This window comes from Bombina bombina, chromosome 8 (assembly GCF_027579735.1).
Source record: "Bombina bombina isolate aBomBom1 chromosome 8, aBomBom1.pri, whole genome shotgun sequence".
Classification (NCBI taxonomy): Eukaryota; Metazoa; Chordata; class Amphibia; order Anura; family Bombinatoridae; genus Bombina; species Bombina bombina.
The window spans coordinates 308,824,909-308,845,850 of NC_069506.1; the positions used below are offsets into that span (position 1 = coordinate 308,824,909).

Sequence of the window (20,942 nt, forward strand, 5' to 3'; positions counted from 1 at the left end):
TGTAAAAGAAAATACAAACAACCCCCCCAACAGTAAAACCCACCACCCACATAACCAACCCCCCCAAAAAAATACTAACTAAAAAAACCTAAGCTCCCCATTGCCCTGAAAAGGGCATTTGGATGGGCATTGCCCTTAAAAGGGCAGTTAGCTCTTTTGCAGTCCAAAGCCCTAACCTAAAAATAAAACCCACCCAATACACCCTTAAAAAAACACTAACCCCTGAAGATCGACTTACCGGGAGACGTCTTCATCCAAGCCGGGCAGAAGGGGTCCTCCAGACGGGCAGAAGTCTTCATCCAAGCCGGGCAGAAGTGGTCCTTTCAGACGGCATCTTCTATCTTCATCCATCCGGCACGGAGCGGGTCCATCTTCAAGACATCCGACGCGGAGCATCCTCTTCGGCCGACGACTACCCGACGAATGAAGGTTTCTTTAAGTGACGTCATCCAAGATGGCGTCCCTTAGATTCCGATTGGCTGATAGAATTCTATCAGCCAATCGGAATTAAGGTAGAAAAAATCCTATTGGCTGATGCAATCAGCCAATAGGATTGAACTTCAATCTTGGATTAAGATAGAAGATGCCGCCTGGATGAAGACTTCTGCCGTCTGGAGGACTACTTCTGCCTGGTTTGGATGAAGACTTCTGCCCGTCTGGAGGACCACTTCTGCCCGGCTTGGATGAAGACATCTCCCAGTAAGTCGATCTTCAGGGGTTTACTGTTAGGTTTTTTTAAGGGTGTATTGGGTGGGTTTTATTTTTAGGTTAGGGCTTTGGGCTGCAAAACACCTAACTGCCCTTTTAAGGGCAATGCCCACCCAAATGCCCTTTTCAGGGCAATGGGGAGCTTAGGTTTTTTTAGTTAGTATTTTTTTGGGGGGTTTGGCTGTGTGGGTGGTGGGTTTTACTGTTAGTGGGTTGTTTGTATTTTTTTTTTTACAGGTAAAAGAGCTGATTACTTTGGGGCAATGCCCAGCAAAAGGCCATTTTAAGGGCTATTGGTAGTTTAGTTTAGGCTAGGGTTTTTTTTTAAAAAAAATTACATTTTTATTTGATAGGGCTATTAGATTAGGTGTAATTAGATAACATTTCTGTAATTTGTTTATTATTTTCTGTAATTTAGTGTTTTTTTTTGTACTTTAGATAATTTTATTTAATTTAGGTTATTGTATTTAATTTAGTTAATTGTTGTTAATGTAGTTAATTTATTTAATTATAGTGTGGTGTTAGGTGTAATTGTAACTTAGGTTAGGTTTTATTTTACAGGTAAATTTGTATTTATTTTAGCTAGGTAGTTAGTAAATAGTTAATAACTATTTAGTAACTATTCTACCTAGTTAAAATAAATACAAACTTGCCTGTAAAATAAAAATAAACTCTAAGATGGCTACAATGTAACTATTAGTTATATTGTAGCTATCTTAGGGTTTATTTTATAGGTAAGTATTTAGTTTTAAATAGGAATTATTTAGTTAATGATAGTAATTTTATTTATATTTATTTAAATTAGATTTAAGTTAGGGGGTGTTAGGGTTAGACTTAGGTTTAGGGGTTAATACATTTAATATAGTGGTGGCGACGTTGGGGACAGCAGAATAGGGGTTAATAAGTGTTGTGTAGGTGGCGGCGGTGTAGGGGGGGCAGATTAGGGGTTAATAACAAAATGTAGGTGGCGGCGGTGTAGGGGGGGCAGATTAGGGGTTAATAACATAATGTAAGTGGCGGCGGTGTAGGGGGCGGCAGTTTAGGGGTTAATAAGTATAATGTAGGTGGTGGTGGGCTCTGGGAGCGGTGGTTTAGGGGTTAATAACTTTATTTAATTGCGGTGGGGTCCGGGAGCGGCGGTATAGGGGTAAAATAGTATAGAATAGTGTGGGTGTTTAGTGACAGTATACCAATAAAGCTGGGGAAAAGCCGAATAGCAGCAAAATCGATGACTGTTAGTTAACAACAGTCGGCTACTCATCGCCCCGTACTTGGTGCGCGGCTTTTTGACAGCTTTTTTGGTAACTTTGGAGAATGTATTAAGGTCCGCGGCAGCGATGTTAGGCGATCTTATAAATAGGGGCCTCTGTCTCACTTAAAAAGCCATAAAACAGGTTGAGATCTGTGCATATCCTAAAAGGGCTAATTAAGTAAAAATAATTTGCATACATTTTTTTATTTTTTTTAATTGCTGGCAAGTATTTTAATTTTTTTTTTTCAAAAATAAGCTAAATTACTTACATAGCCCTGCTGTCTGGAGTAGTCTGATCCACCACTCCTCCTTATCAGTATTTAGCATCAGAAACACAGGCATTGTATTTTAATTGAGTTCACAGCAGCTTATTTGCTTCTAGGCCTGCTCCAGCAGATAATGAGTGTTAAAGACTTGTATTCTACCATATCAAAGGTAAATATAGATACAGCCATATAAGGAATTGTGTGGGGGGAGTTAGAGCTGTACAATTCAGAAACTTAAAGGAAAGGGTTAATGGCGAGGCACTGCAATATAAATTTGCAGGTAAAGTAATTAAAGTACATATTATGATATTTTGGGGCATATGTATCAAGCTCCGAATGGTCTTCAGACTCGCCAGAAACAGCAGTTATGAAGCAGCGGTTACAAAGACCGCTGCTCCATAACCTGTCCGTCTGCTCTCAGCAGGCGGACAGACTTCGCCACAATTCAACCCGATCGAGTACAATCGGGTTGATTGACACCCCCCTGCTGGCGGCCCATTGGCCATGAGTCTGCAGGGGGCGGTGTTGCACCAGTAGCTCTTGTGAGCTGCTGGTGCAATGCTGAATACGGCGAGCGTATTGCTCGCCGTATTCAGTGAGATCTGTCGGACCTGATCCGCACTGTCGGATAAGGTCCGACAGACCGTGATAAATATGGGCCTTTGTCTCTATCCCAATTTGTTTTATGTCCCTTTAAGAACATTTTGGGTTTCTTATCCCTTTAAGCTACATACACTCAATGTTCTCTCTCTCTAGTAGCCAATGGCTCAAAAAGATGTTTAGCTCATAGGGTTGAAGAATAGCAAAAATTCAGTTAAAACTTTCTAAAGCTTGATAATGGTTTTAATTTCCTCTAACTTCTTGTTCAACACATTTTTAATCCAAACAAGAAATATTAGCAATATGTAGAAACTTGACGGTAAAGAGCGAGCTTCCTATTCTTGTCTGTGACTGTACAATTTGTTCCCTGAAGGTGCTATTTACTGTCATATTATACGTTTTTACTATTCTTGTAATAAACGGAGTATTTTTTAGCAAGCCATGTGGATTACTAGTTTGTATTTACATACGATTTCTATTTTATAATGGTCACACTATCCTGTAGCAAAGTCCTTGGCAGCTCATGTGCTTTAAAAGGTTTAAAGGTCAAACTATAAATGTGCATGAGGGCATTTCAATATAAAATTTTTGCAATAATCTTTTATTAGTAAAAATGCTTCTAGTAAAAGTTATTACGGCATTTCAGTGGCATATATGCTGTGAGGTCCCTGTGCACAAGTACTATAATACTGCACCTTCTCAGAGAGTCAGTAGTGGCTATTATGGCACAAAATAATGGCTAGATTACGAGTGGAGCACTAACAGTTACGCACAAGCTAAAAGGGGTTTATTGTGGTTGTTAAAAGTAAACATGATCGCTTGAGCACATTTGAAGTTAACACTCGTCGGGATAGCGTGACCTCAGAGAATATTTATGCAATATTCATCCTATATAATAAAAGGGCAAGTGTGTTTGTCCGAAGCTGTCATGCGCAGTAGAGACTGCGTGCGAGGACAAACACACCTGACCTTCCAACTGACCTGGTGTGGAGTGGTGGAGTGGGCGTGCCCGGGCGGGTGTGGAGTGGGCTTGGCCGGGTGGATGCAATGTGGGCGTGGCCGGGCATGCCGTGGCCGGGCGTGACGCGGGTGGGGTCAGATGCTTGCCGAGAGGCAGAGAGGTCTAAAGAGGGGGATAGAGAGAGCAGAAGAGGGGGGGATAGAGAGAGGGACAGCAAAAGAGAGAGGGGGAGAGAGAAAGCAAAAGAGAGGGGGGAGAGAGACAGCAAAAGAGAGGGGGGAGAGAGACAGCAAAAGAGAGGGGGGAGAGTGCACAAAAGAGAGGGGGGAGATTGCGTAAAAGAGAGGGGGGACAGTGTGTAAAAGAGAGGGGGAGAGTGCGCAAAAGAGAGGGGGGAGAGTGCGCAAAAGAGAGGGGGGAGAGAGCGCAAAAGAGAGGGGGAGAGAGCGCAAAAGAGAGGGGGAGAGAGCGCAAAAGAGAGGGGGAGAGAGCGCAAACGAGAGAGAGCAAATGAGAGGGAGAGAGAGAGCAAACGAGAGGGAAAGAGACAGCAAACGAGAGGAGAGAGACAGCAAAAGAGGGGGAGAGATACAGCAAAAGAGGGGGAGAGAGCACAAAAGAGAGGGGGGAGAGAGAGAGCGCAAAAGAGAGGGGGAAAGAGAGCAAAAGAGAGGGGGAGAGAGAGAGCAAAAGAGAGTGGGAGAGAGAGAGCAAAAGAGAGGGGGAGAGAGCAAAAGAGAGGGGTGAGAGAGAGAGCAAAAGGGAGGGGAGAGAGAGACAGCATAAGAGAGGGCGGGGGAGAGAGAGAGAGCAAAAGAGAGGGGGGGAGAGAGAGAGCAAAGAGAGGGGGGAGAGAGAGAGCAAAAGAGAGGGGGGAGAGAGAGAGCAAAAGAGAGGGGGGAGAGAGAGAGCAAAAGAGAGGGGGGAGAGAGAGAGCAAAAGAGAGGGGGGAGAGAGAGAGAGCAAAAGAGAGGAGGGAGAGAGAGAGCAAAAGAGAGGAGGGAGAGAGAGAGCAAAAGAGAGGAGGGAGAGAGAGAGCAAAAGAGAGGAGGGAGAGAGAGAGCAAAAGAGAGGAGGGAGAGAGAGAGTAAAAGAGAGGGGGGAGAGAGAGAGCAAAAGAGAGGGGAGAAAGAGAGAGCAAAAGAGAGGGGGGATAGAGAGAGAACAAGGGGTGGGACCGCTGTACTGCAAAAAATGGCCCGTGTACACAGGCTTTAGGACTAGTATTTAATAAAGTGTTGTACTGTGTATTAACTGTTTTTAAATATATATATATATACACACACACACAATGCCTTGCAAAAGTATTCACCCCCCTTGGCATTTTTCGTGTTTTGTAGCCTTACAACCTGGAATTAACATGGATTGTTTGAGGATTTGCATCATTTAATTTACAGAACATGCCCACAACTTTGAAGATGTTTTTTTTTATTATTATTGTGATGCAAACAACAAAAAAGGACAAAATAACAGAAAAAGTTAATGTGCATAACTATTCACCCCCCTAAAGTCAATACACCTTTTGCGGCAATCACACCTCCAAGTAGCTATGGATAAGTCTCTATGAGCTTGCCACATCTTACCACTGGGATTTTTGCCCATTCCTCCTTGCAAAACTGCTCCAGCTCCTTCAAGTTGAATGGTTTGCGCTTGTGAACAGCAAACTTTAAGTCTGACCACAGATTTTCTATTGGATTGAGGTCTGGGCTTTGACTAGGCCATTCCAATACATTTACATGTTTCCTCTTAAACCACTCAAGTGTTGCTTTAGCAGTGTGTTTGGGGTCATTGTCCTGCTGAAAGGTGAACCTCCATCCTAGCCTCAAATCACGCACATAGTGGTACAGGTTTTGCTCAAGAATATCCCTGTATTTAGCACCATCCATCTTTCCCTCAACTCTGACCAGTTTCCCAGTCCCGGCTGCTGAAAAACATCCCTACAGCATGATGCTGCCACCACCATGTTTCACTGTGGGGATGGTGTTCTTTGGGTGATTTGATGTGTTGGCTTTGCGCCAGACATAGCGTTTTCTTTGATGGCCGAAAAGTTTAATTTTAGTCTCATCAGACCAGAGCACCTTCCTCCATACATTTTGGGAGTCTCCCACATGTCTTTTCGCAAACTCAAAAAGTGCCATTTTGTTTTTTGCTGAAAGTAATGGCTTTCTTCTGGCCACTCTGCCATAAAGCCCAACTCTATGGAGAGTACAGCTTATTGTTGTCCTATGTACAGATACTCCAGTCTCTGCTGTGGAACTCTGCAGCTCCTTCAGGGTTACCCTAGGTCTCTGTGCTGCCTCTCTGATTAATGTCCTCCTTGCCCGGTCCGTGAGTTTTGGTGGGCGGCCGTCTCTTGGCAGGTTTGCTGTTGTGCCATGTTCTTTCTATTTGGTTATGATAGATTTGATGGTGCTCCTGGAGATCATCAAAGATTTGGATATTTTTTTTTTATAACCTAACCCTGACTTGTACTTCTCAACAACATTGTCCCTTACTTGTTTGGAGAGTTCCTTGGTCTTCATGGCAGTGTTTGGTTAGTGGTGCCTCTTGCTTAGGTGTTGCAGCCTCTGGGGCCTTTCAAAAAAGGAGTGTATATGTAATGACAGATCATGTGACACTTAGATTGCACACAGGTGGACATCATTTCACTAATTATGTGACTTCTGAAGGTAATTGGTTGCACCAGAGCTTTTTATGGGCTTCATAACAAAGGGGGTGAATACATACGCACATGCCAATTTTCTGTTTTCTATTTCTAAAAAATAGTTTTATGTATATATTTTTCTAATTTCCCTTCACCAACTTAGACTATTGTGTTCTGATCCATCACATAAAATTCAGATTAATAAAACATTGAACTTAAGGCTGTAATGTAACAAAATAAGTAAAAAGTCAAGGGGGCGGTGAATACTTTTGCAAGGGATTGTGTGTATATATATATTATATATATATATATATATATATATATATATACATACACACACACTGTATATATATATGTGTGTGTGTATATATTTATACATATTTGTGCAAAAAAATCATATATATGTAGAAATATTTATTTATGAATAAAAAGAACATATTCTTCTATGTGAAAAAATATTCATATTTTCATGTCAGGTCAGGGCATTTGAGAATATGTGATCGGGTTTGCGCGCGCGTAGTGTGTTTTTCCCACTTTTTTGTTTCATTGCCTTCTATGGGGAATAGGTTTCTGCGCGCACAGTATTCTAAGTTTAGCTTTTTATACCCTCCCGGTTACTGTGCAAGTGAAAACAGTTTACTTTCAACTTGTAATACAAGCACTACCTGACGAGTACAAAAAGTTTACTTCTAGCGCAGTTAACACTCGAGCAGGAGTGATAAATACTGCTCTACTTAATAATAATAATTGGTAGTAATCTGGCCCCAAGTCTTTATAGGCGTAATACTAACCACCGCCAGCTCTCTAAATTGGAATGCTGGTGCAAGGGCCCTCACAGCATATGTGCGTATGCTGCTGAATAACAGTAATAACTTTTACTAAAATAATTTTTGATATTAGCAGTACATTGCAAAAATTATTCTATTTAAAATTTAATGCACCGATACACATTTCACTTTTGACCTTTCTATCCTTTTAAGAATGGACTGTGAGCATACTGGATGCTTCTTATCATACATAAGTCCCAATCTCAGAGTTCAATCACAATGCCTTTTTTAAGGATAAAATGATCAATGAATAAACATTCTATTGTCCAATTTTACCTTAAAGGGACAGTCAAGTCCAAAAAGACCTTTCATATTTCAAATAGGGCATGTAATTTTAAACAACTTTCCAGTTTACTTTTATAACCAATTTTGCTTTGTTCTCTTGGTATTCTTAGTTGAAAGCTAAACCTAGGAAGGCTCATATGATAATTCCTAAGCCCTTGGGAGGCCGCCTCTTATCACATGCTTTTTTATTTGCTTTTCATAACAGGGGAGAGCTAGTTCATGTGAGCCATATAGATAATATTGTGATCACGCCCGTGGCTTGTGGCAGACACTGCACTAATTGGCTAAAATGAAAGTAAATAGATAATAAATAAATAAAGTCATGTGATCAGGGGGCTGTCAGAAGATGCTTAGATACAAGTTAATCACAGAAGTAAAAAGTATATTAATATAACTGTGTTGTTATGTAAAACTGGGTAAATGGGTAATAAAGGGGTTATCTATCTTTTTAAACAACAAAAATAGGCATTCCCCCACATTATTTGTCTTTGAAAGACTGTATATGCTAGAACAGATCATTAAGTGGCTGTTTAATAATTGCAATGGCGTTACATTAATATGGTATGTACGTTTTATTTATTTAGATAGTGACACATTTTAGGGGGCAAATATTAAATACTCAGTAAAGCCAAATATTTGTGACTTCCATACATAAGATCCCTGTGTCTCTATAATCATCCGGTTGTAACAATATCTCAGTAATGGAAACACCAGTATACAAGAAAGGATATTCTTTGACTTTACCTGTTCGTAGCTTTTGATAAATAGGGTTGGACATTTCAGCATTCAAATAAAAATTCTGGACACTCACCATATAATATGACACTGGCATTGCTGTTCCCCAGCGTGTTAGATGCAACACACGTATAATTGCCATAATCCTTCTCCGAAACATTGAAAAATGTCAGAACGGACATGTCGTCTTTGCTCTCAATCCGTACACCATCAAGCCCATTGGCTAATCTGCAAGGTAAAATAAAATGTACCAATCAGAGCTCGGATGCTGAAGCAGCAATGTGTTAATCCCTAACCCTTGTGGAGTTTAGGTACAATCACATTATGATCCCCTGAGTGATTTTATGCTGGATAATCTTATGCTGAGCCTTTCTAACTCAGGGCAACTGTAGAATTATTATTGCACTGCATCTATTATAATAAAAGTCACTTGTCAGTTTGTTTGTCCCTAAGGTCAGACTTGCTTATTCTTGCAGACAGCAGATAGATTACTGATCTGTCCTCAATTGTCTTACAGATGTAACCATGTTCCACAGCAACAGCAAAATACACAAATCCAGCTTCTTCCCACAAAGAGATTAGACCCCCAACTATAGCATCTTATTAAAGCCTGTGAGGGGAAAACAAAATATATTCTGTTTCTCAAATGGAATTCACAGCAGGTTTAAAGGGGCAAGGTTTAAAGGGGCATTAAAGTCATTTTCTTCTTGTCTTCATCTAAAGCATTTTAAAATATACTTAAAAAATTAATATATATATATATATATATATATATATATATATATATATATATATATATATATATATATATATTATTTTTTTCCTTATGCTTTAGGGCATGTCACTAGGGTTGCCAGGTGTCCAGTATTCAACTGGACAGTCCAGTATTTTAGCAGCCTTTCCAGCAAAATCTATGCACAAATAATGGAATTTACATGTCTAGTTTTTTAAAGCCCCCTCAGTGTCAGCTAAAATTTACAAGGCCTTCCATGCCTCTGAGCATTGCAAATATGGCCCAGAAAGAGGTGACACTTCACATGTCCTAATGGCAGCAAAGGAAAGTTAAAAAAAAAAAGCAAAAAACAAACAAACCTGTCTACTCTATTTCCATCTGTCATGGGGGTGTTTAACACATAACACATAACCACTGGGGTAATATTTCTGTTCTGGGGGCCAAAGGAGGGTCAAATCTCTTCTGTGTATGTGTTACTAACAGTCAACACATATAGAGTATTGATGTTACAGGAAGCCAAGGGTATAAAACCATTGCTCAGTTGTAAAATGTATATTGACTTATAGAAACATATTACTAATGCTCAAAAAGCATTTGTAGAAAGTACCTATAAACCAATGAGCATTAGCAGGAAGTTCATATCAGCCAATGAACATTAGCAAAAAATATGTATTAGCCAATGAGAATAAACAGGAAGTACCTATTTGCCAATGAACATTAGCAGGAAGTACCTATTTGCCAATGAACATTAGCAGGAAGTACCTATCAGTCAATCAACCTTAGCAGGAATTATGTATTAGCCAATGAACATTAGCAGGAAGAATGCACTAACCAATGAGCATTAGCAGGAAGTGCCTATCAGCCAATGAACATGCGCAGGAAGTATGTATTAGCCAATGCACATTAGAAGGAAGTAATCACTAGATTTGTTCAGCTAGCTCCCAGAAGTGCATTGCTGCTCCTTCAACAATGGATACAAATTTGATAATAAAACTAAATTGAAAACATTTGTAAATTATCTATCTTAATTATGAGAGAAAATTTTGTATTTTATGTCCCTTTAACCAAACTAATTTTTAAAGGTTTATTACATCGTAATAAATCTGCTCCATAGCATAGCATGAGTTCTCTGGATTATCTGTGAATTTCACCAAGAATCTGCTTTGTAAAGAGCTATCACTAACATTAAGGCAAATGCAGTTATTAATATTTTTTATAAGTGCTCAAGTCTGGGAAAAGAATGACATTTATAGTAGTTTTAACTTAGTCGTTATCACAGAATTTAAATTAGCTTCAATCCATTTTCATAATTATTTCATTAAAATGTCATTTATTTTGCCTAAATCCTAACTCACGACCAATTTTGAGATTCACATCAGCTGTGTCACAGTCTGCTCTATTAATAACAAGCTATTTGATAAATATTATTGTCTGTCAGTTGAAGTTGAAGTTTAGGGATAAAACAGACCATGCAAATAAAATAACCCTGATCACAATTAGTAATAATTCATTATGAGCGATAGCAGGTCAGGTCTCAGTCATATTTATTAAATTTAGGAAAACTGCCCCTTGTAGTAGGTCAGAAATTTCCATTTGCAATTACATTGCTAATGATCACTTAGAATCAAGATGGACAAGCTGCTAATTATAGGGGTTTATGGCATATTTTGTGATCCACATCAATTTAAATATCTGTTTCAGACTTTATCATGTATAATAAACGCTCAAACAAAATCTCATCAATGCCTTTACACCCATTTCTTGCCAGAGTGTAGAAAAGAGAGGCAGGGGGATATTTATCAAGCTGTCAACTATGTTGCATTCGCCGTCATCAATACGCTTGCTTAACATCGCCAAACATTGCGGCTGCGGATCTCAATACGATCTCCATATTTATAAAAAAATCCATCAAAAACACGAGCACCAAGTACGGGGAGATGAGCATCGGACTGTTGTTAACTAACAGTAATCAATGACGCTGCTATTCGTGTTTTTCCCAACTTTATTTATACCATTTCACTAAACACCGCCACTATACCAAAATGTTTAACCCTTATCCCGCCAACTAAATAAAGTTATTAACCCCTATACCGCCACTCCCTGACATTGCCGCAACCTAAATAAACGTATTAACCCCTAAACCTTTGTCCTCCCACATCACCACGACTAACTAAACCTATTAACCCCTAAACCATCAGCCCCACATCACAAAAAACTAAAATAAGTTAGTAACCCCTAAACCTAACAACTCCCTAACTTTAAATTAAAATTACAAGATCCCTATCTTAATATAAATTAAAACTTACCTGTAGAATTAAATAAACTATTTTTAAACAATTAACCTACCCTATTATACTAAAATTAAAATAAACTACCAATTAAATAAACTAAATTACATATTAAAAAAACCTAACCCTACTTAAATTATTTAAATATACTATGAAACATTATTAAAAGTACTACATTATAAAAAACCCCACTAAGTTACAAAAACAAACAAACAAACAAACACTAAATTACAAAAAAAAACAAAAACAAATTATCAAAAATAAAAAAATTACACCTAATCTAATAGCCCTATCATAAAAAGCCCCCCTAAAATAAAAAAACCCTAGCCTACAATAAACTACCAATGGCCCTTAAAATGGCCTTTTGTGGGGCATTGCCCCAAAGATATCAGCTCTTTTACCTGTAAAAAAAAAATACAAATACCCCCAACAGTAAAACCCACCACCCAACCAACCCCCCAAATAAAAAAAAATTATCTAAAATAACCTAAGCTACCCATTGCCCTGAAAAGGGCATTTGTATGGGCATTGCCATTATAAGGGCATTTAGCTCTTTTACTGCCCAGATGCTAATCTAAAAAAAAAACCCACCCAAAAAAAAACTTAAAAAAGCCTAACACTAACCCCCAATGATCCACTTACAGTTCTTGAAGTTCCGCATGAAGGATTCATCCATCCGGCAAAGTCATCATCCAGACGGCATCTTTTATCTTCATCCAGTCTGCAAAGTCTTCATCCAGATTGCATCTTCTATCTTCATCCATCCGGCGCGGAGTGGGTCCATCCTGAAGACATCCGGCGCGGAGCATCCTCTTCATACGGTCGCTGCCGTACACTGGAACTTGAATGCAAGTGACGCAATCCAAGATGGCATCCCTTGCATTCCTATTGGCTGAAAGATTTCAATCAGCCAATAGGAATTAGAGCTGCTAAAATCCTATTGCCTGTTCCAATCAGCCAATAGGATTGAGCTCTCACCCTATTGGCTGTTCCAATCAGCCAATAGAATGAGAGCTCAATCCTATTGGCTGATTGGAACAGCCAATAGGATGAGAGCTCAATCCTATTGGCTGATTGGAACAGCCAATAGGATGAGAGTTCAATCCAATTGGCTGATTGAAATCTTTCAGCCAATAGGAATGCAAGGGATGCCATCTTGGATTATGTCACTTGCATTCAAGTTCCAGTGTACGACGGTGACCGTATGAAGAGGATGCTCCGCGCCGGATGTCTTCAGGATGGACCCGCTCCGCGCCAGATGGATGAAGATAGAAGATGCCGTCTGGATGAAGACTTCACCGGCTGGATGAAGATAGAAGATGCCGTCTGGATGAAGACTTCTTGCCGCATGGATGATGACTTCGCCGGATGGATGGATCCTTCAAGCGAGACTTCAAGAACTGTAAGTGGATCGTCGGGGGTTAGTGTTAGGCTTTTCTAAGGGTTTTTTGGGTGGGTTTTATTTTCAGATTAGGGTCTGGGCAGTAAAAGAGCTAAATGCCCTTTTAAGGGCAATGTCCATACAAATGCCCTTTTCAGGGCAATAGGTAGCTTAGGTTATTTTAGATAGTTTTTTTTTTTAATTTGAGGGTGTTGGTTGGGTGGTGGGTTTTACTGTTGGGGGGGTGTTTGTATTTTTTTTAGAAGAGCTGATATGTTTGGGGTAATGCCCCACTAAAGGCCCTTTTAAGGGCAATTGGTAGTTTATTGTAGGCTAGGGTTTTTTTTATTTTGGGAGGCTTTTTATTTTGATAGGGCTATTAGATTAGGTGTAAAAAAAATATTTTTGATAATTTGTTTTTTTTTTTCCGTAATTTAGTGTTTTTTTTTTTTTTGTAACATAGTACTTTTAATAATGTTTAATAGTATATTTAAATAATTTTAGTAGGGTTAGGTTTTTTTTAATATGTAATTTAGTTTATTTATTTGGTAGTTTAATTTAATTGTAGTATAATAGCTAGGGTAGGTTAATTAATAGTTTAAAAATAGTTTATTTTATTTCTACAGCTAAGTTTTAATTTATATTAAGATAGGGATCTTGTAATTTTAATTTAAAGTTAGGGGGTTGTTAAGTTTAGAGTTTATTAGCTTAATTTAGTTTTTGCAATGTGGGGGGCTGACGGTTTAGGGGTTAATAGGTTTAGTTAGTGGTGGTGATGTGGGAGGACAGAGGTTTAGGTGTTAATACGTTTATTTAGTGGCGGCGATGTCGGGGAGCGGCGGAATAGGGGTTATACATTTTATTTAGGTGTCAGCGATGTCGGGGGCGGCAGATTAGGGGTGTTTAGACTCAGGGTTTATGTTAGGGTGTTAGGTGTAAACGTCACTTGTTTTCTACTATAGAAATCAATGGGATATGCTTCATTTTCTGGCAGCATCGAACATAAGCTTTCGGTGCTTTCCGACTCCTATTGATTTCTATGGCATGCGTGGCCTCAAGGGTGGTGGATTGAAAACCAGGTACGCTGTGTCGAAAAAGACACAAGCGAACCTGTTAACTAGTTGATAAATGGTGAAAAGTGTCAAATAGAGCTGAATGTGTATTCGGAACATCTGTAATGACGTAAGCATCAATCTGCGTCGGATTGACATTGCCGGTTTGTATGTTACATCACAAATTTCAACATTTGCCGATCTTGAGGCTTTGATAACTAGGTCGGATCAATCTCGCAACAATTACGATGCGGAATTCCAGCGTATTTGCGGTTGACAGCTTGATAAATATCCCCTGCAGAGTAGAAATAAATTTGTAAGTTCAAATAGCAAGTAATAGTGCTGGACTCTTAATTGCAAATATATGGGAACAAGACTCATCACCTACTGCAGCCCAATGACTAGATAGAAAACATAATAAAATCCAATTAGAAGAATACCAATATTTGAAAATAATTCATTTTTGTTCTTTGTTCTCTTGCTATCCCTTGTTTAATAAGAATATGCACATATCCTACACTGGTGGAAGCTAGCTGCTAATTGGTGCCTGCATACATTTGTCTCTTGCGATTGGTTAACCAGATGTGTTCAGCTAGATGCTAATTGGTGCCTGCATACATTTGTCTCTTGCGATTGGTTAACTAGATGTGTTCAGCTAGCTGCCAGGATTGCAATGCTTTTACTTCAGCAAAGGATAACAGGATAATGAAGCAAATTTGATAATAGAGGTCATTTGCAAAGTTGTTTAAAATTGTATGTTCTATCCAAATCATTAAAGAAACTTTTGGGGTTTCCTGTCCTTTAAAGAACAGGCAATTATGACTGATGACTTTTCTCCCCTTTTTTATATCTCTCATCTTCACTTGTTCAAGTTACATAATAAAAAACAAAAACTCGGCATACATTGCAGAAAAGGTTTTGACTGAATTAGATGCACCATTTGTATGAAAGTATTGTAAATAAAATGATTTGCTAATGCATATGTTAGCCATCCCTGTTATGTTTCGAAACCCAATATTATAAAGAGTAAAAACATATATAAATAGATATTTAAAGTGTCAATTACTAAACATCCAAAATTTACTTGATACTTCTTTACTTCGGAAATGAACTTACAAAGACATGAAATTCCATATTAAACTTTTATGATTCCTACAGCGGGTTCCATTTATGAAGCAACCTACTTACTGGAAATTAAGAAGCAGCAGTGGTAAAATCAATGCTTCTAAAACTCTCGGTCAACTCAGAGGTGGTGGAATTAAAATGTTACTGTGCGCCGCTATAGTGGTCTATTATGTGAGGAAATAAGTGAACCAGCACTATCCAACATGCAGATGTTAACGCATCCTACGATATCACTCGAATGATAAAGAATACGTTTAGAAAAACAAAAATACAAGCTTTAGCTACTGCGTTTGAGCTACGTTAATGCACTAAAACGCTAATATTCGTGTGCTCCACTTGTTAAGAAGGTCAAAATGTGCAAAACAATTGAACATCGGTTCTGTCCATTCCTTAGTAACATGCAGATTGCAGCGTTTTGTTGAGAGGTGACAGTCTTATAATGTGCATCTATTTTTTAAGTAAGTGATATTACATGCAAGAAGTTCGTTTTATAAAACGCTGGCAGACTTTTGGTCTTTTTTAATGTGAAGGTGCCAAATACTCTAGAAATTACTGAAATGTCTGAATAAAAATTAGCTTTGAAAGCCAAGAAAAAAAAAGTAAAAGGATTTCTATTTATACTGTGTCTGGTGCTGTCATGTTTAGCGGCTGGTCACAGATCCATCAACCGTCAGAGCAAATTGTCACTGGCCGTGATATTGACACATTGAGATGTATAAGACAATGTGAGAGACATGAAGTTGTTTCAATTCTCAGATACTAGATAAGAGTAAAGGTATATTGTTATAAAAATATCTAATTTGAGTTATTTACTGTCAATTTAAAGGGACACTAAACCCAAATTTGTTCTTTCATGATTCAGATAGAGCATGCAATTTTAAGCAACCATTCGGAGCTTGATAATTCGGCTCCTATTTCTGTATGTCTGCATCTGGTGAGACCGCTCTATTTCTGGATGCCTGCATATGGTGAGACCACTCTATTTCTGTATGTCTGCATGTGGTGAGACCACTCTATTTCTGTATGCCTGCATATGGTGAGACCGCTCTATTTCTGTATGCCTGCATATGGTGAGACCACTCTATTTCTGTATGTCTGCATCTGGTGAGACCGCTCTATTTCTGTATGCCTGCATATGGTGAGACCACTCTATTTCTGTATGTCTGCATGTGGTGAGACCACTCTATTTCTGTATGTCTGCATGTAGTGAGACCACTCTATTTCTGTATGTCTGCATGTGGTGAGACCACTCTATTTCTGTATGTCTGCATGTGGTGAGACCGCTCTATTTCTGTATGTCTGCATGTGGTGAGACCGCTCTATTTCTGTATGTCTGCATGTGGTGGGACTGCTCTATTTCTGTATGTCTGCATGTGGTGAGACCACTCTATTTCTGTATGTCTGCATGTGGTGCGACCGCTCTATTTCTGTATGTCTGCATGTGGTGAGACCGCTCTATTTCTGTATGTCTGCATGTGGTGAGACTGCTCTATTTCTGTATGTCTGCATGTGGTGAGACCACTCTATTTCTGTATGTCTTCATGTGATGAGACCACTCTATTTCTGTATGTCTGCATGTGGTGAGACCGCTCTATTTCTGTATGTTTGCATGTGGTGAGCATTTAACGTTACAGCCCTGGAAGCCCACTGCTGCAGCTAAAGTACAGGGTACGTCACTGTTGTTAAAGGGTTAACTTTGGAATACAAAAAGTGAAAATGGAACTGTAAATATAAATTTGTATGCCTGCATATGGTGAGACCACTCTATTTCTGTATGTCTGCATGTGGTGAGACCACTCTATTTCTGTATGTCTGCATGTAGTGAGACCACTCTATTTCTGTATGTCTGCATGTGGTGAGACCACTCTATTTCTGTATGTCTGCATGTGGTGAGACCGCTCTATTTCTGTATGTCTGCATGTGGTGAGACCGCTCTATTTCTGTATGTCTGCATGTGGTGGGACTGCTCTATTTCTGTATGTCTGCATGTGGTGAGACCACTCTATTTCTGTATGTCTACATGTGGTGCGACCGCTCTATTTCTGTATGTCTGCATGTGGTGAGATCGCTCTATTTCTGTATGTCTGCATGTGGTGAGACTGCTCTATTTCTGTATGTCTGCATGTGGTGAGACCGCTCTATTTCTGTATGTCTTCATGTGATGAGACCGCTCTATTTCTGTATGTCTGCATGTGGTGAGACCACTCTATTTCTGTATGTCTGCATGTGGTGAGCATTTAACGTTACAGCCCTGGAAGCCCACTGCTGCAGCTAAAGTACAGGGTACATCACTGTTGTTAAAGGGTTAACTTTGGAATACAAAAAGTGAAAATGGAACTGTAAATATAAATTTGTACTGAGATCAGATAATCCGACTGGCACATGTTAAGTATAGAGACATATTTAGCCAAACTCATGAAAATGTGCCCTTGATAAACAATTAAAATGATTGTGGCCAATTTAAAATCAGCTCATTGGTCTCCATTAACATACGAGAGATTAGCTCCTTAGTTATGTGCACTTACATTTATGTTCTGTGAGTGATAAACTATTCGATCATTATTACAATTTCATTGCACTTTTGTAGAATGTGTTCTAATTTTTAAAGGGACTTCAAATGAAGACTCAAACAGACCGAGCACACCTCCTAGATCACTTACCTCATCGCAATGTGCACAACCTTTTTTACATGCTCACTTTCTGAGGAACCATCTTCTAATAAGCATGTCCTAGATTCACAGAATATAAATGTATGCATTTTGTGATTGGCTAATGGCTGTCACATGATGCAGTGAGATGGAAAATTTAACTTAATTTTTAATTTTTCAGAGAAAATGTACTACTTAAAGGAATAGTGTGGTCAAAATTAAACTTTTATGATTCGGATAGAGCAGGCAATTTTAAGCAACTTTCTAATTAAATTAAAAAGCAGGAATGTAAGCATAGGAAATGGCCAATTTTTGGTTCAGCACCTGGATAGAGCTTTCTGATTGGTGTCTAAATGTAGCCACCAATCAGCAAGTGGTGCTGAACCAAAAATGGGCTGGCTTCTAAGCTTATATTCAAATAAAGATACCAAGAGAATGAAGACAAATTGATAATAGGAGTAAATTAGAAAGTTATTTAAAATTGCTCTCTATCTGAATCATGAAAGAAAATGGGTTAAGTGTCCCTTTAACCCCTTGGTCCTAAGGAAAAATGATCTCTTTAATTAAAATTCAGTGCTTTTTCAATGATGTTTTATTAGGCATTTATTGATTATGCAATTCTACTGTATTATGTGGTCCTTTCAAATAAAATGTGTCTTATTGCAAATAATGTGCACCTAAAAACATTTTCCAGTAGATATAACTGTCCTGAAAAACAACAATTTTTTCAAATGTTTTTGGAGGGACAATCCTGTTTACCAATTGGTCTGCAGTAGTTGTTCTCAGCAACCAGTGAGCGACTGATATACTGGTAGTTTGTACATCATTTTGAACAGATTTAATTTAAAGTCATAATGTACTCAGGCAAAGAGTTGTTACAAATTAATTTAATTCAAAGCTGCTACAGGAACAACCTTTTCAAATTGGCTGCACTCTCTGGGGCCTATTTATGAAAGGCCTGTCGGACCCGATGCGACATTGCGGATCATGTCCGACAGACCTCGCTCTGAATTGCGGCGATCATTGTCTGCCTCTGTCAGAGCAGGTGGAAAGGTTACGGAGCAGCAGTCTTTAGACCGCTGCTTCATAAATGGTGTTTCTGGCGAGCCTTCCGGAACTTGATAGATATGCCCCTCTTTCTCTTCAACCTCTTTATTGGGAGACATTTTCTGATGTCCTCTTGTCTACATAGATTTTTCATAGCCAATACAGGGCCAGATTATGAGTGGCACGTTATAGTTTGCACACAAGCGATATTGGGTTTAAATTTGCACTCATATTACAAGTTGAAAGTAAGCGTGAACGCTTAAGCACAATCGTGATTTACGCTAGAATGATTACCGCAACTTCAGAGCTCTGGTTAACTGTTTTGCGAAACTAAAAAGTGTCACAAAACACATATAAAATACAGTAGCGATACATTTATAATAACACGATCTAATAAAAATAATAAAAAAATTATATTGCAAAAAGAGTTATAAGGGCTCAACGATATGAGATCTCAGTTTTAGAAATAATAAGGCAGCCAAAGAGCTTTATCATAGACATACATACATATATATGTCTAAAGATATATATACATACATATATATATATATATATATATATATATATATATATATATATATATATATATATATATATATAGAGAGAGAGAGAGAGAGAGAGAGAGAGAGAGAGAGAGAGAGAGAGAGAGAGAGGAGAGAGATACTGTATATATGTGTGTGCACATAAATACATATGTAAACATGTATAGACATAAGTGTATTGAAACTTTTTGCAGTTAAGTCGATTAAAACATAAAAAAGAATATTTTTGCTATATTTATATTTAATAAAGGTTTTAACTATGTATTCACTGTAAATATTTCATATTACAATGTTCTGCACATAGTAGAATACATTCTAAGCATTTCTAAATAGATATTCCTATATATATCTGTATTAATCTTTACCTATATTGATACCTATATATAATCAAGTGTGTATATATATATATAAAAACATGTTTTAATGAATAAATAGAACATATTCCTCTATGTGAAGAACATTGGAATAAGAAATATTCATATTTCCATGTCGGGTTAGCGCACTTCAGAATATGCGATTGGGTTAGCGTGTGAATAGAGTGTTAGCGTGAGATTAACAACTTTTTAATTTCAGCTTGTAATACGAGCGCTACCCGAGTTGCACAAAAAACAACTTCTAGTGCAATTAGTGTGTGAACAAAAGCGCTAAATAGTTCTCCACTCGTAATCTGGCCCCCAGTATTTACATTTTTAGAATAGGCAGAGTTTCAGTGGGCAAACTCACCTCTTTCAAGGGACAAAAAATTGTAACTGTTAGTATATAAATGTCCACAGCAGTGGTAAAATGGGTATTGGGAACATATTGGGGGGGGGGGGGGGGTAAATTACAATGTTTTTTTATTTATTTGTTTATTTATTTATTGTTAAAAGAATTTATTTTTAATATCTGCATTGCCTGTCCTTTCAGATTCAGCATAGCACATTGTTTAGCTTAAGGTGCAATTGAATAAATACACGTTTGATATTGATATTTTATGCTAGATATCCACACACAAAGGCACAGTACAATTTTATTATGTTATCTTCCCTTTATAGTGTGAAAATGGTTAATTATCTGGAGAATAGACCCCATATAATGTGCTACACTATCAGATAGCATAAAAATAGCTATAAAGATATATAAAGAATTATAAAGTTAATCTTTTGCCTAAAAACATGAGCATCTTTCCCCAATGGATATAAAAATCCATTTTGAAACAATATAGATATAAACAGGATAGATTAGTAATATGTAAGGACAAGGTGTGTTAAAGGAAAAATGAAGTAAAGATATTAAAGATTCGCATATAAAATACAGTTACTTAGCACAGTTATAAAATGTGTCCAAATTTTCCCGTAATTCAAATTTCCATTATAATTAATGCTCAGCCTTTTATATTCTACTACATAAAACTGTCAGTTTCTACGTTCCACAAACACTTTATTCTGAATTTGTTTGAGATGTTTTTAACTCCATGCCAATGTAGCTACTGCAAATGTGTGTGTATATATATATATATATGTATATATAAATATATATATATATATATATATATATATATATATATATATATATATATATATATATATATATATATATATATATACATACATACATACATACATACATACAGGTGAAACTTGAAAAATTAGAATATTGTGCAAAAGTTAATTTATTTCACTAATGCAACTTAAAAGATGAAACTAATATATGAGATATATGAGATAGACTCATTACATGCAAAGCAAGATAGTTCAAGCCGGGATTTGTCATAATTGTGATGATTATGGCTTACAGCTCATGAAAACCCCAAATCCACAATCTCAGAAAATTAGAATATTGTGAAAAGGTGCAATATTCTAGGCTCAA

At 37.8% G+C, this 20,942-nt stretch overlaps 1 protein-coding gene across 1 annotated transcript in view; it reads right to left on the reverse strand.

The window, feature by feature from the left end:
• LOC128639233 (opioid-binding protein/cell adhesion molecule-like) overlaps nucleotides 1-20,942 on the reverse strand; it is a 621,299-nt gene that overhangs the window by 17,420 nt on the left and 582,937 nt on the right. The window contains exon 6 of the mRNA XM_053691508.1: nucleotides 8,355-8,506. Within this exon, the coding sequence (XP_053547483.1) occupies nucleotides 8,355-8,506 (152 nt within the window). The remainder of the gene's footprint in view (nucleotides 1-8,354; nucleotides 8,507-20,942) is intronic.